At 42.3% G+C, this 16374-nt stretch overlaps 1 protein-coding gene across 1 annotated transcript; it reads left to right on the forward strand.

Moving 5' to 3' along the window:
- Positions 1-97: 97 nt before the first annotated feature.
- Positions 98-16308, forward strand: LOC119801717 (chemokine-like factor). Its single transcript, XM_038312332.2, has 4 exons — positions 98-493; positions 3102-3260; positions 14637-14735; positions 16213-16308. Exons 1-4 carry the CDS (start codon positions 98-100, stop codon positions 16306-16308), a joined length of 750 nt encoding a protein of 249 aa, XP_038168260.2.
- The last annotated feature ends 66 nt before the right edge of the window (positions 16309-16374 follow it).

Below are 16374 nucleotides of genomic sequence, written 5' to 3' on the forward strand. Positions count from 1 at the left end.
GGGTAGGCTGCCCGCAGCCGTTGACGCTGGTTCCCCAAGGGGACAGGCGCCGACTGGCGCCCCACGGCCAGCCTGACATAGTCAGGCTTGGGGCACCATGAATCCTGCAGATTCCAGGCGTGAGTCCAGACCTGAGTCCAGCCACCCTCCTAGCGGCACAAGATCTCAATCTCAATTCTTGGATGCTCCCTCACACTCCGAGTCAAAGGAGTCTATCGCCTCTCTTACGTCTCACAGGGGATTTCCACTGAGTGCCACACCATCCAGTAAATCTATACATACTGTTCAGAAAGAACAGGGTGCCAGCAAGTTACTACCAAAGAAGCCCGCACAGAGTCAGAAGATGCCATCTCGCCAGCTGTCTAAGAAGATCAAGTTACATGCATCGATCAAAAAACGCGCTGAGGGCCGGACCAAGGTCCCAGAAAGATTCAGAGACAGCTTCCGGCTTTTTTTCTTCTCAACTACTGGAATGTTGAAAGTCTTGAGGATGGTGAGCAGAAGCTGCCTAGTTGCCTGGGTGGGTGGAGGGAAGGTGGTGGCCTCCGGGGTTGAGTGCGATGCTGCTGGAGCAAAGGCTCCAGAGTTTTTTGTTTTCGTTTTGTTTTGTTTTTTGAGCTCACTACGTCAGTGCGGCCTTGAACTCATACAGATCCGCCTGCCCCTATCTCCAGAAGTGCTGGGAGTAAATGCTGGTGCCACCACACACCCAAGATTACACAATTTTCAGTACTAAATCGGTGGGGTTTCCCCTTTCCCCTCCTTCTTGAGGGTTTCCTCTCACAAATGAAAGTAGAAAATTAGTGAGTAAACATCAGAAACACAACTGGTAAGGACCTCCATCTTTAAAAGACTTATTCAAGCAATACACAACAGGCAATAATCCGGGGAAAAAAACGGAAGAGGGCACTAATGAGAATGGGGGACATGCTCCTGAATGTCATTGAAAATAAAAGGACCTGCGGGGGGGGGAGGGCATACAACTTCTGGGAGGGAAAGTTTAATGACCCGAACTGATCCCAAAATAGAGAGATTCAAACAGAACACCATCTAAAAGCACAGGGAAAGCAAGGGGCCTGCAGGGGAGCTCCTATGTAAACGCTGCCATGGTCAGTCCTGAAGACCAGACTTCAGTTCACAGTGCTCACACGGTGGAAGGAGAGGAACCGCGCCTGCGAACTGCCCTCTGTCCCATGCCCTCGCTCCCCCAGCTGACATACAAACATAAGCAAAGGTATTTTTAATTATAGAAGTGAATCAGACCAGACATGGTTAGGGCTCTTTCAGATCATGAGATATCATTTTGATGATGCTCAATCTTTTTGAAGAAACTAAAATTTTGGGATGATTTGTGTTCTCTGATGACTGAATCCAGGGCCCTGCGACTTGCCAGACACTCCACCAGGAAGCTGAATCCCTGTCCTTTTATGAGTGATTATTTTACTAAGTCAGTCTAACACTGACATCAAAACTTGATCAGGTTTAGCAAAAGCAAACAAAATAGAAATCTCACAGCACCAACGCGAAGATTAATTAATGTTCAGGCTCCCGGTGCTTAGCTTGTGTGAGGTCCTGGGATGGATCCCCAGCACGGGGGGAAAAGGGTTAGTATATTAACAAAAAAAATCCATCTGTATTTTTAAAACATATACCACAAAGAGGAAACACAAGGATGATTTGCTATTGGAGCTCTTAAAATAACCTATCCTATTAAAAGGGAAAGGTTAGAAGATTCAATCAAATTGTGTTGGAGAACATGGGACAATCATGGGTATCATAAACGGTCTGAAAACGGAGAACTAAATCAAACAGTAATATGATGCAAGTGAGCCACCCTACCATTTAGAAAGCACTCTGGAGGCCAGAGATGCCGCAGAGCAGTTACAGTAAGCACTTGCTGCTCTAACCGGGTTGTTTCCAGCAGTCAGTTCAGTTGGATCACAATCCCCTTCAACTCCAGCTCCAGAGACCTGACACCCTCTTCTGGCTTCTATGGGGACACACATACACAATTTTAAAAAGAAAAGCATTTAAAATTGACAACTCAATGGGAGAATGGACTCAAAAGAGACACAAATACATCTGAGAATTTAATATACCACAAAGATTATATTCTTGATCACTGGGAGAAATCCTAGAGTCTCCCAGTGGATGACTGATGTAATCAACTGGATAGAAAGAAAACTCGGGTTTTCCAACTCACAATTTCTGCCCAAATCAACATCTATTTACTTAACCAGTGTATACTTGGATTTCCTTCTAGAAATTCAAACCAATAGTAGTGATTTCTTTTCAGAAGACAGACTAGCTAGAGTGGTGGTGCCTGCCTTTCATCCCAGCACTCAGGAGGCAAAGGCAGGCGGTTCTCTGTGAGTTCAAGGCCAGTTTGTAGTACTACATAGCGAGTTTCAGGCCAGGGAGAGCTTCATAGTGAGATCCTATCTGAAAAACAAAACAGAGAGACTAGGTTTGGATAAAGAAGAAGAAAGAAATTTAAAAACATTTCTGTGTTCAATCTTTATTAGATATATTATTCAACTTATAAAAATAATATGTTTAAGTAGGGCTGGGAATGTAGCTCAGTCATGCCTAGCATAATGAAAGCCCTGGGTTTGGTCCCTAGCATTAAAAAATTAACTAGTTAATTAAAAATTAAAAAATGAAAGCTGGGAACGTAACTCAGTAGTAGCGTACTCTGAACTCAATTCCCAGTACTACAAAAAAAATAGTTAATTTAAAACAACATTAAAAAGAAAATATCTGTGGAAAACAGTAGAGGCAGGGGCTGGAAAGATGACTCAGAACTAAGGAGCTTGCCGCACAGGCCTGACAGCCTGAGTTCAGATCCTCAGAACCCATTCTGATGCTGGGTGAGGTGGGATGTGACCTGTCAACCGAGCATTCCTGCAGGGAGACAGAAAACAGAGACAGGAGAGTAGCCCTGAATACACGCCACAGCATAAACTTGTACACACACACACACTTTTTAAAATATAGGCTACCACAGTATAATCAAATTAAATGTAACAGACGCTGCCAGTTTAATATGTGCTACGGGTGAGCAGCTATGTGCATGGAACAACCCTGTTCTTTTCTTGCAGTGTATTGTTGCGGTGTCGGTGTTTTGTTTCGTCATTGGCGACGCCCATGAGATGTTTATAGCGATCACGATCCAGGAAACCTGCATCGTCCTATTTTTTGTCATAGTATATTTGGTGACCCTTCACCACTTGCTGATCTGTATCCACTGGCCTCTGCTTGTAAGTGTTCATTTTCATAATTTCAGTGTAAGCTCTGCCCGTAACCCCAAGAGTTAACCTGTCCTCACTTTCCTCCGGGGAAGACAAAAGAGCTCTTTAGACTTTGACAGAGCATTGTCCTGTCCCAGGGGAGAACCCCTCCCCCGAGCCCAGAAAGGCGCCTTGTACACCTCTGTCTTCAGAACAGCCTTCAGGACAGCTTCCTGCTCTTAGCTATTCTACCCTATCACAGGCCCAAACTGCTTTTTTATTCATTAACCAATAAAAGCAACACACATGCAGAAGGACTTCCCACACTATTTCCCCTTTCTGTTTAAATTTTTTTAAAAGGCTTTAACTTTAAACATGGCAAAATTACATACAACAAAATAGGTATCAAGCAAGAATTAAAGTTACAATATTTATATCTACTTTATCTTTTATCATAACTAAGGAAAACTATAATTATATCTATCTATTCTTCAACTCCATCAAAGACTCCAGAAGGATATAATATTATCTAAGTAAACAGAAAGTGCATTATAAGCAACTTCCAAAACTCTAGAATTGATAGAGACATCTCGCTGCCTGGACAGTCACCCAAAGTTCTTCTGTACCATTGGAGTATCCGTCTTCAGCTTACATGCCCATATCTGTCAGACTTTTCCATGAGGCAGGAAATGTCAAAGACAGTTCTGCCTATATTGGCAATTTGTCAGTCACTTTCTTCGGTGTCCTGCAGAATGTTTGGCAGACTCTTTTATGAAGTAGGAACCCCAAAGGACTATCTCACCTTCTTTAGGAAGTTTCAGCAGTCATTTTTCTATGGGTCCTGTAAGTCCAGTCAAGCAGTTCAGGCAAGAGCAGTTTCTTGCCCAAATGGCTAACAAACTCCTTAAGGAGCCTCTTTGATGCCCATCATGCTGTTGAAGTAGATCGGTGTTGCCAGGAGCAGATGTGTCTCATTGTCATGAAAAGTTCTAACTTCTTAAACATTTTAAATGCCATATTCTACAGTCTTTCAAAGATCTGAATACCTATCTAATTGAAATGTATCTCTATATATCTAGAAAACCTAACTAACATGACTACAAGTTTGACTATTGTAGATGACTATCTATTAACCTGTATTTCTTAATTATACACTACATTTTTAAATGAGCTGCGCAAAATACATTAATCAAGAGCAGAAATATGCATATAGCAAAACTGACCTTAAATTTGAATCAATAAAACAAGATCCATATCAATGCAAAGTATCCATCTCTATAGCATATCCCCTTTTTTTTTTATTTATTATGTATACAATATTCTGTCTGTGTGTATGCCTGAAGGCCAGAAGAGGGCACCAGACCTCATTACAGATGGTTGTGAGCCACCATGTGGTTGCTGGGAATTGAACTCAGGACCTTTGGAAGAGCAGGCAATGCTCTTAACCACTGAGCCATCTCTCCAGCCCCCATATCCCCTTTTAAATGTAAACAAAAATTTATAGACAATATTTGGGAATATGGGCATTGTTCTCTAAACTGCTTCCTTCTGATTGGGATGCTGTTAATCAGGTCTCTCATGGAGTATCCTGTGTGGCAGGTCCATTTCAGCCAGCTTCCCTGTAGCTGTCATGGATGTTGGACCATCTGGACCATTGCTTCAAGGGGTTTTGTTTGATCAAACCATATTAGTCATAAGGAAGTCACAGCTTTCTATCCTCTGTGGAAATAAAAGCAGAACCTCTTTTCCAAAGCAACAAATCCCTAGACCCAAATTTGGGAATCAAGATACCTTTAAAATATATAGGCTGGTTTAGCTTAGCAGCCCATACAATGAAATGTCTCTCTGTACTTAGCCCCTTCACAGTCAAATACTTTAAAGAAAACACAATAGTATACATAATCCAGACTCTCTGCATACATTCCATCTTTATATGGCTTATTTTTCTTTATTCCTTTAATCTATGACTGTTTGTACTGTTCCTTTAAAGACTATGTTTTATTTTTTTAAAAACCATTTGCTTCTTTTTATAACTCTCTATACTCTTTTTCTTCTCTCTCCCAAGCCTGCATACATTTATCCAAAACTGTAACTCATTTAGAGGTCTATTTTTTATCTGAATATGTCTTTATGTGTATCTGTAATTATTTTCTGACCAGGAGCACTTTTTTTATGCTAAGCAGGCTTGACTACAACCAAGGCTGCTTTGCCTTTTGGCTCCACCCAGTTCAACATGGCAGAGGTCTGTTCACCGCCTCTGCTAACCATGCACACAGCCCCAGTTCCAGGTATGCAGCAGGTCTATGTCGTGCCATTAAACAATTTGTAACATGCTGCTCACAAAACCCATTCAAGTACTCAGCCTCCTGAAAGATCCAGAGTTGATGCTGGCAGCATGGCCCAGGAAGCTGTCATTTCAAAACCACATGGGTTTTTTTGTTTGTTTGTTTGTTGTTTGGGATTTTTTGCTACTGCTGAATCAGGAAGACCTCTCTTAAAGGAGCTGCAACATGCCACCAGCAAGCAGAGGCCACACACACACCCCCAAAAAATTAACTAAACTTTGGTTTTTTTAGTGTCTAGAATTCCTTTTCAAGCCCTCTCAGGTTTTATGTGGATTTAGCTAGCACACGTTGGAGTGTCAATTTGTAGTAGGAGGCCTCTTGTTCATTTCCCGGCCACCCAGACTCCCAAAATGATCACACAGAAACTAGATTATTTAAGCCATTGCTTGGCCAATTACTTAATACCAATTACTTAAGCGTATTGCTAGCTAGTTCTTATATCTTTGGTTAACACATTCATATCAATATATATATTGCTACACTGTGATTTACCAGCATGGTTCCAGTGTATCTCTGTCTGGTGGGGCTACATGGCTTCTCCATGACTCCACCTTCTTCATCCCTGCATTTAGCTCAGTCTTATCCGCCTAGCTCTACTCTGCCTTATCGCAGGCCAAAACTGCTTCATTAATCATTAACCAATAAAAGCAATGCATATAGAGGACTTCCTGCACCATACAGTAACTATATACAATTATATACCAGCAATAATTGCATTAACAATCAGTCCATTAACATTTGACAAATTCAGAGAAAATACTTCATTATCTATCCTATCTTGGTGAGTCCAAAGTGTTGTACTAATTTACTTTCTATCCTAACTTGCATTACCAACCCAAAACTATAATTTTATGTCTCTCGACCTCATATACTTTGTACCTCTTTTGTGAGTTTCTCTTCTGAATTTGGTAACAAAGAAAACCGTAACTACAACTATCTAGCCTTCAACTCCATCAGAGACCCAAGAAGGAAGTAATATTACCAAAGTAAGCAGGAAGTGCAAGCAAGTAGCCTCCAAAAAATGTGAGAAATGACAGAAACAGCTGGCTGCCTGGATATTCACCCAAGGTTCTTCAGTAATGTTGGGGCATCAATCTTTAGTCTACAGGCCTAGAATATCTGATAGAATTTTCTGTGAAACAGTATATTTTGAAGTGCTGTCCTACCTTGTCTTGTCAAAGTTTGACAGTTATTTTCTTTTATATACTGCTTGGACAATTTGGACAACATGCTGTCAGGAGTTGAGGCAATGGTAATTTCTGACCCTGTAGCTAATCTTTGTCACAAAGAAAGTATACACCATATGGAGTTTCTTTGATGCCCAAATCATCTTCTCTGAAGTAGATTAGTGCTGCCAGGAGCAGAAATGCCTCATTGTCATAAAAAAGGCATACATTATTAAAACATCTTAAATGGCATATTCTATAGATCTCTGTAGTGTTTGAAGACCACCCATCTATCTAAAATACATGTTTTACCTTGAAAATACCTAACATGACTGCAAGTTTGATTGTAATAGATGACTAACTTTATTTATTATCCTAAATAGTTTGGAATAATAACTTTCAAGGGCTAGAAATTTGAATTACATTGTTAAATGAGCTGTATAGGTACAATACCTTGAACAAGAGTAGAAATGTATATACAGTATGTTCTAACAAAAATAACCTTAAATTTGTATCAATATATAAAAATATCTTAAACAAGAGTAGAAACATATATACAATATAACAAAGATAACCTCAACACGATATCAATATACAAAAAAAGCCATGCCAATCTAAAATATTTAAGACTAGTAGGGGTTTTTTGGCTTAAAAGATTCAATAACTTTCCCTTTTATCCTATTATACACACACACACACACACACACACACACACACACACACACACACACACTCCTTTTTTCTTTTCAGAACAAGATCCCTGAATCTAATCTCCTTTGTTCAGTTTTTTTTTTTCCTGGCCATTACTAATAACAACTTGTATCTAATCCCCTAAACAATAACAAAGACCCATAAACCACTGAAAGACTAAAAACTGCCCACCCCTCCTCTTGGGAATGTAGATGTCATGTTCTTAAAATTATTTCCTGCTATCTGAGGGTGATGGCATCTTTAGGGGACCCTGAAAAAATGGGGTTATTGTCAAGTCCTGGGAGAGGTGGCTGTATCATTTGTTGTCCAGTCTCAGTGTAATGGGAAAGTGCAGGGCTTGTCTCACGTCCTGGCTAGAGTAGTCTGTGAGTCTGGATCATCTCAGATAGCCACCTTAAAATTGTCCTGAGCAGTTTGTAGTCCAAAGTCGATCTTTAGGTATTGTTTTTTCATCTTAGTGGTGTTATCATAGTCCTGATGGAATTGTCATTGTGAGGCCCCATCCTTCTTTTGGAGACTTCAGAGGTCACTGTTAGGCATGGTTCACTGCAGAAAACTTAAAACATTTTAAATGTCATGTGAAGCAGATCTCAAAGAGATTAAAGGATCATAATTTGTTGTGTGCATGCAGAGTACAAAAACTTAATTCTTAGTTACCTGATAGAAACTCAAACCTGAAATAATGTACAAAAATCTAGATGAAGCCTTTTTCTAGAATTAGTATTCTACATGACCACTAATATCATGACAAAAAGTTTAAAATATATTTACTGATTTTATAATTTTTGAGATAATATTATACCTTAAGAAAAGTGTTAAGAAGTCAAAATAAAACTGAAGAATTGCCGGGCGGTGGTGGCACACGCCTTTAATCCCAGCACTCGGGAGGCAGAGGCAGGCGGATCTCTGTGAGTTCAAGGCCAGCCTGGTCTACAAGAGCTAGTTCCAGGACAGGCTCTAAAAAAGCTGCAGAGAAACCCTGTCTCGAAAAACCAAAAAAAAAAAAAAAAAAAAAAAAAAAAAACTGAAGAATTATGAGATTAGTGGCAATAGACCCTAAATTTTGGTTTTCTTCTGTACATTATCAGGTGGCTCTTCTGACATGAGTCAGAGATCCTTTAATAAGTATGCTTGGATTTAGAGAAGGAGAGAACCACATTCCAACTCCAAAGCCAGCTTTAATTTTTTTTAATTGAACTGGGACTACACAAAAGACCATTTGATTATGTGTCTGTAGAGAACAGCAGAAACAAACATTTGGGAAGATTTATGACATTTTATCCTGTTGGAGATGTGATATACCAATAGGCCAATTTATTCTTTTTCTTGGGACATTTTTTTTCTGGACAATTTGCCTTTTTTTTCAGATGTCCATCATTTCTCCACTGTTCTTCAGATTCCTTAGCTGGTTACCTTCATTATTCTGAAAAAACAAAAACAAAATTCTGCTCCAACCCTAACTTTGGGGAGGTTCCCTTTTGGCAAGATATATCTGATCAAATGAAAAACTTTTGTTAGTTTTATAAGTTAGTTTAGATTGAATGGTCATGCTGTTTGATGAACTAGCATCTCTTCTAATAAAAGAGGTCTCTCTTGTTCAGATCTAATCTTTATAATATTTGTTTATGGTTTCTCCTGAATGTTTTGTTTTCTCTTTAGAAAAAGCTGTTCTATCATCTAGAGAGGTATGGGTTTTTTTACTATAGGCTTTAGGTCCTTTAATTGCTCTGGGGAGGAGTTTCCCCCACAGGAAATGACTGAATCAAATTTGATGGGGTCCTGTGAGACCCCCCCCCCCAAGGCATTTCCCAATGGCAAAGGGTTACCTTGTCTGTCCCTTGCTGATCTGCATTCATTGGTCCAATGTCAGCCTTTGCCATACCTTCTGTTTGCATTATTCTTAGAAAAAAAAACATTGTTTCTAGGAATGCCCTACTTATATCCCTTTTAAGGTGACCTTATTTGTCACAATTAAAACAACTGACATTTTGATTTTTCTTCAAGTCTTTGGAAATCACCTCTCCTATCCAAGCATCATCATGGTTATGAGATTCAAGACCGACTGTATTTTGGATCCATTCCTCTATGGGTGCTGATCTTGTCTTTAAAGTCCTAATTATCCTTTTGAATTAGCATTTTCAAAAGCCAGAGATTCAATTATTATCTGTCTAGCTCCTGAATCTGGTATCATTCTATTTACAGCTGAAGTCAATCTTTGTTAAAAAAAAAAAAAAAAAAAAAAACAAAATAAAAAAAAACACCGTGAAGGTTTCCTGTAGGCCCTGTATAACTTTAGTAAATGACTCAGTTCTCTTTCTGACTTCTTCAATTCTGTCCCAACCATTCAAAGCTGCGGCATGGCATAGAGCCAAGGTGTGGTTATGTAGAGACTGTCTTTGTACATCAGCAAACCTTGAACTCACACTGTAGCCTAGGCAGGCCTTCTGAACTTTAGATCTTCCTAAGTAGCTGGAACTACAGGCCTGTGCTCCCAAGTCCAGTCTCAGTTCCTTATAGTACATTTTTAACCGACTTAAAGTAAGGTGGGTTGCTCGTTGAGCTAGATCTCTGACATTTTCTTTAACTACATGAGGGTTTTTTTTTTTTTTTGGTTTGGTTTAGAGAAGTTGCTGGGCTGTACCTGTCCCACAGACTAACAAGCCTCAGAATCCTGAGAATACTGATAACTGTGAGCTGCTATCAATGGCTGTATGTGAGACCCTTAGTGTGGGGAGCTATTAACTACTGAAAGGTTTCTGAGGGGACACTAAAACCTCTGTTCGCCGGGCGGCTGTGGCGCACGCCTTTAATCCCAGCACTCGGGAGGCAGAGGCAGGCGGATCTCTGTGAGTTCGAGACCAGCCTGGTCTACAAGAGCTAGTTCCAGGACAGGCTCCAAAGCTACAGAGAAACCCTGTCTCGAAAAACAAAAAAAAACAAAAAACAAACAAACAAAAAAAAACCTCTGTTCATGGCCATCTTCAAGGGAATATAACATGGGCATGTCTAAGCACTCGCCATGTCCCCGACACCTTTCTATATTCTGTTTCATTTGGTCCTTCCAACCAGTGGCATTGTGGTCATCTGCAACTCCAGACGTAACAGATGAGACAATTGGAGTGGGAAGGTGAAGCTGCCCATAGCCATACGTAGGCTTCATTGAAACACAAGAGTTGAGGCCAGGCCTCTCCTACTGACTCTAAAGCCCAAACTCTTCACAAGCTAAGTGATCTTCTTGAGGCAGTTTCTCCAGCCCCGTGCAGCCCAAACCACCTCAGTGGAGCCACATGTCTATGTCTTCCCCGTGTTTCCTCTCAGGCTTCCTGGCAAATGATAGTCAAGTAGGAATTTGTCTCACTTTAGTGAGAGTGTGGGATCTGAGTCTTTGCGGTATTTAGAAGAAAAGAATGAGACGGGATGGCACAACCGGGGAAGGCCGAGGCCTCTCTGTGTATAGCCAGGTGCGGAGGCAACCTCAGCCCAACCATGCAGGATGGCATTTCTCACCATGTCCAGGAGAGGCAGACAGGAGAGTGCACGGTGGCAAAAGAAGGGGGGAGAATAGACATAAAAAGAGATGAAAGAAAAGGAGAGAAGGAAAGGAAAAGAGAAAGAAAGGTGACCAAGGACATCACACCACTGAGGGTCCTAGCCACTTCCTGGATGAACAACCCTCCAAGCTACTGCAAACTAGAGATAGTCAGTCTTCGGTGAGAATTGAATGAGTTCTCACAGTAACACCCTGACCCACTATATGGTACACAATGAGTGCTTAATATATGTGAGCTAGTGCAGAAAGAAGTGGAAAGCAAAGCCGGGCTCTCGGGGGGCAGCTCGGGAGCTAACTCCACTGTGATGAGGAGCCAGAACCAAGCATGGAGAGTGGTGAGCAGTAGTCTAACGCGATTAAATTATGGCAGAGCTTTGTGGCAAAGACTAGCTAGGTCTATTCATTATCATATTATTATTAATGTGCTTTGGTTCAAATTATCCATGATCTAGAACCAAAACTGTTTGGGCTTTTTCTTTTTTTGAGGGAAGGGTTTAAAGACAGGGTTTCTCTGTAGCTTTGGAGCCTGTCCTGGAACTAGCTCTTGTAGACCAGGCTGGCCTTGAACTCAAAGAGATCTGCCTGCCTCTGCCTCCAGAGTGCTGGTATTAAAGGCGTGTGCCACCACCACCGGGCTCATTTTGGCCTTTATTTTGGTTGTTTTTGAGACAGAGTCTCACTCCATAACCCAGCCGGCCTTGAACTTGAAGGGTTCTGCCTACCTCAGCTTCCTGTGTGCTTTATAGTCTGTTTCTTAAATTCTCATTCTAGTCTCTGAGTATCTTGTTTTACACAATCATCAGGTACAAAGTTTCCCATAAAGCTTTGAACTCCTGTCTAGCCTCAGCTGGCCTCCTCCCTGTGGGCAGACCTCTCTTTGAGCAAGCAGAATCCAGCTCAGACTTACCCCTCAGCAGCCTTGCTATGACTTCATGCTAATGTTGACCAACAGTACAGACATCAGTGTCTTCCCCAGAGATGGCTGACAGGACCTGGCTCTGGGCTCACCAGTTATTACAGGAAGAACACCCAGAGTCTGCAGGAAGTTTATGCTCTGCTCTGTTGCAGGGCAGATGTCACAAGTCCACACCTCATTCACTCCTTCTGCTTACCAGAGGTACAGTATATAATGTTTCAGATTCAACACTGTTCCACCCTCAGATCAATGCAATCATCATCATCACCCCCATATTAAAAATTAGCAGTCTGGCAGAGGAACGATTAAAACAAACAAAGACCTCGGGTCCCAAATCCAAGAATCGACAACCAAAGACCTCAGTAACAAAACCACTGTGAACTTACTTGTTCCACATCATGTGAACTTTCCAGAAGCCTTCCCCAGAAAAGGGTAGAAATGGACTGGATGCTGCGCTTGCAGTCTAAGGTCATAGGCAGCTCATAACCTCTTCCTGGGCGTGCTCCTGATGGGAGTCAACATGAGCTGAGTTCTGACTCCTCTCCTTATAAGTTGTTCACTCTGAAACAAAGCTCAATGAACTTCTCAGGGATGGCTATTGCGGTCTCTGTGGAAACACCCAGCACAGCGGCAATTCTATCGAGGCTGTTTTGTTATAGTTAAAGAAGGCAGTCTAGGAACTGCTTGTCATATTGAAGGGAGCCATTAAGGTCGTCATGGTTTCTTACACTGAATGGCCAGACTTCTTTCTACATTTAGGTTCATATCCCAGACAGGATGTTGCCACCAGTTAAGCCATCAAGAATGTAGCGAGGAGATAGTTCATTGGGTAAAGTGATAGCCTTGCAAGCATGAGGACCCAAGTTCAATCCTCAGAACCCATGTTAACAACAACAACAAAAACAGACAAGCTCGTAATCTCAGCACTGGGGAAAGAGAAGCAGGAAGATTCCTGGGAGCTCTCTGCCCAGATGATCTAGCCTACTTGAAAAGGTGGGGGCTAGTCAGATTGACTCCGAGGGTACCTGCCACCAACCCTGATAACCTGAGTTCAATCCCTGGGACTCACCTGGTGGAAAGAGAAAAACATCTCCCAAAAGTTGTCCTCTGACCTCAATATGCATGGGTGTCATATGCATCCCTCCCCCACCACACACACATACACACAATAAATAAAATATAATTAAAGATAAAAAAAATACAAGATGGACAGCTCCTGAGGAATAACAGCCAAGGTTGTCCTCTAGCACATGTATGTAGGTCACACACACGCACACGCACGCGCACACACACACACATACGTGCACACACACATACGTACACACACGTGTGCACACGCACACACACGCGTACAGACACGCACATGCACGCACACGCGCACACACACGCGTACAGACACGCACACACGAACACACACACACACAGGCACACACACACGCACACACGCACACACGCACACGAGACATAGAGTGTTCTAGTTCTATACCTGGGTCAAATCATGGCTTTTGACTCGAGGCTTTGGCCCTGTCCACATACTGACACTACTGACGCCATCACTGCTCCGTCATCTAAGCATAGAGTCCCCCTCTAAGAGACGCCCCTTCCATCCACGCTCACCCTTCCAGCACACAAAGAAGGAGGCTGATCTGTAGTTGAAGAGCACTTCCAACCAAAACCCAGAATGAAGGACACAAGAACTTGATGATATTGGGCTGGCTCTATTCTGGCCTTGTCTCAGACAAAAGAACACAACACAGCCATTCATTCCAGAAGATCCAGTCTGCCCTTCAGATGGGTTTGTGGGTTCTCAGGACACAGGAGCTCACAAAATAATAGAACCAAACTTTCAGAGCATTAATTTCGGATGTAGGGGATAAAGTAAATGAATGAACTATTGATATAAAATTTACCTCCCCTAGCTGGGCGGTGGTGGCACACACCTTTAATCCCAGCACTCGGGAGGCAGAGGCAGGCGGATCTCTGTGAGTTCGAGACCAGCCTGGTCTACAAGAGCTAGCTCCAGGACAGGCTCTAAAGCTGCAGAGAAACCCTGTCTCGAAAAACCAAAAAAAAAAAAAAAATTTACCTCCCCAACCCTTATATTTACATATATTAAATAAGTTATGGGGGAAGATGAAGAATTCACATTAAAATATAAAACTACAAAAAACGTCATGTTATGGATGGCCAGTCCTAGACCACAGAATCTAGAATTGCTGTACCCTTTAAGAAAAGGTGGAAGAGGATGGAGAGATGGCTCAGTGGTTAAGAGTGGGTACTGTTCCCACAGAGAACCCAAGCTCAGATACCAGCACACACATAAGACAGCTCACAACCACCTGGAAATCCAGCTCCAAGGGACCCAACACCTGCTTCTGGACTCTGGGGGCACCTGCACTCACTTGTGCACACACTCATACCTCTCTCTCACATAAACACACACACACGTGTGTGTGTGTGTGTGTGTGTGTGTGTAAATGTTAACATTCTTAATGGTATTTTAATGAACACAAACCTCTTTTGACAAAGTCCTATCCAGGACCTTAAAATCACATGAACTCAAAACTATGAAAAATAAAATTATGCCCCTGAAGGTCCCCGTCAATCAAAGAGAAAGCGTTCCAAAGGTATCCGCCCTTAGCTGGGTAATGGACCACTTTAAATATTTTAAAATTGCATTCTCATTTACAGTTGACCCATTTCAACTCTGCATTGCAGGATTTTATCAACAGTTTAATCTCAGCTGTGTTTCTTGGAGTAGTTGCCCTGATAACAATTCACGAAAAAGGAAGAAGGCATTTGTGTTTTATTGGAGGGGTAAGTAGAGGCTTTCATGATTCTATTTAAGATCAGTGGTCTGGGGCGGGTGAAATGGCTAGGTGGGTAAAGACACCTACCACCAAGTCTAGCAACCTATGTTCATTCTGAAGGCTCACATAATAGGAGAGACTGACTCACAATTTGTACTCCAGCCTCCACAAGTGAACCATGGCACATGTGTGTATATACATACACACACAAATAAATAATACAAACATTTTTTAATGAAAAATAATATAAGCCGGGCAGTGGTGGTGCATGGTTTTAATACCAGCACCAGCAGGCGGAGGCAGGCAGATCTCTGTAAGTTCGAGGACAGCCTGGTCAGTCTACAGAGTGAGTTCTAGGACAGCCAATGCTACACAGAAAAACTCTGTCTTGATACCTCCTGAAAAAAGAGTATATGACGACCCTGAAAAAGAAAGGCCATCCTGATGTTATTAACAGAACAGAGAAGGCTTACTTATTTTTAAGTATGTCTGTCTGTCTGTATGTCTGTATGTAGGTATGTATACATGCAAGCAAGTACCAGTGGGGGTCAGATGAGGACACTGGATCCTCTGGAACTGGAGTTAAAGACAGTAGTGAGCCTCCACATGAGTCCTGGGAACCAAACCTGGCTCCTCTACAAGGACAGCAAGGGCTCTTAACCACTGAGCCAACTCTCAAAACCTCCTTCTCTTTCGTGTAATGACATCTTCAAATAATGTCAAGTGGCCAAACAAGGCCTCCTAAGAAGCAGTCATCAAGTAGCCCACAAAGAGAACTATCCAAGGCTGGAATACCAGCTGCTATCAACCCTGGTCCCGGTCTGACCACTCATCAACCGAGATTTCTCTTTCATGACCCCCACCTCCAGCCTTCCTCTCTTCTTGCCTGGACTGGCATCAGCTCACCTATATGTCTTCCTGCCTTATCCAGGTTCACCCTCCCTTCATCTCAGAGCCACTGCAGGAGGGTTTTCTGAATCTCAAACCTGTCCCCTCCTCAGAGAGCTCCAGAGCATCCTCCACCCAGGCTCAACTCGAGCTACAAAGGGCATTGACTCAATGCCGTGCTTTTCAACCTGATTAATGCTGGGACTCTTTAACACAGTTCTTTGTGTTGTGGTGACCCCAACCATAAAATTATTTTCATTGCTTCTTCATAACTGTAATTTCAGCATAATTAGGAATTGAAGGGTAAATATCTGTTTTCCCTTGATGTTCGGGGAGCCCTGTGAAAGGATCATTAGGTCCAAGGGGTCGCAACCCAGATGTTGAGAACCACTGGTCTAGTAGCTAGTGGGTCATAAGATCAGGCCACTGTGGGCAGCAAACCGCACTGGTTCCCATTTTCTTGGAAAAAAACAAACCTGGCAGACAGCAGACAGGAGGGACAAGCTGTAGCTCCTGGATAGGAACAGCAACGAGAGATGGATGCTGAGCTCGTTGTTAATCTGGCCTTTCCTGCTCATCTGTGTTGTGTCTGACAGATCCTGTGCCTCTCGGCAGCAATCCTGTGTCTCATCGATGCATTGTTGACCTCCAATGAGATGAGAAAAAACAAGGAAAAAGACCTGAGAATGTAAACTAAGCCCTCCACCGCCCACTGAGACAGAAACTAGGATGAAGTCACCCAGCCCTTCCAGCATTTG

This window comes from Arvicola amphibius, chromosome 15 (genome assembly GCF_903992535.2).
Source record: "Arvicola amphibius chromosome 15, mArvAmp1.2, whole genome shotgun sequence".
Classification (NCBI taxonomy): domain Eukaryota; kingdom Metazoa; phylum Chordata; class Mammalia; order Rodentia; family Cricetidae; genus Arvicola; species Arvicola amphibius.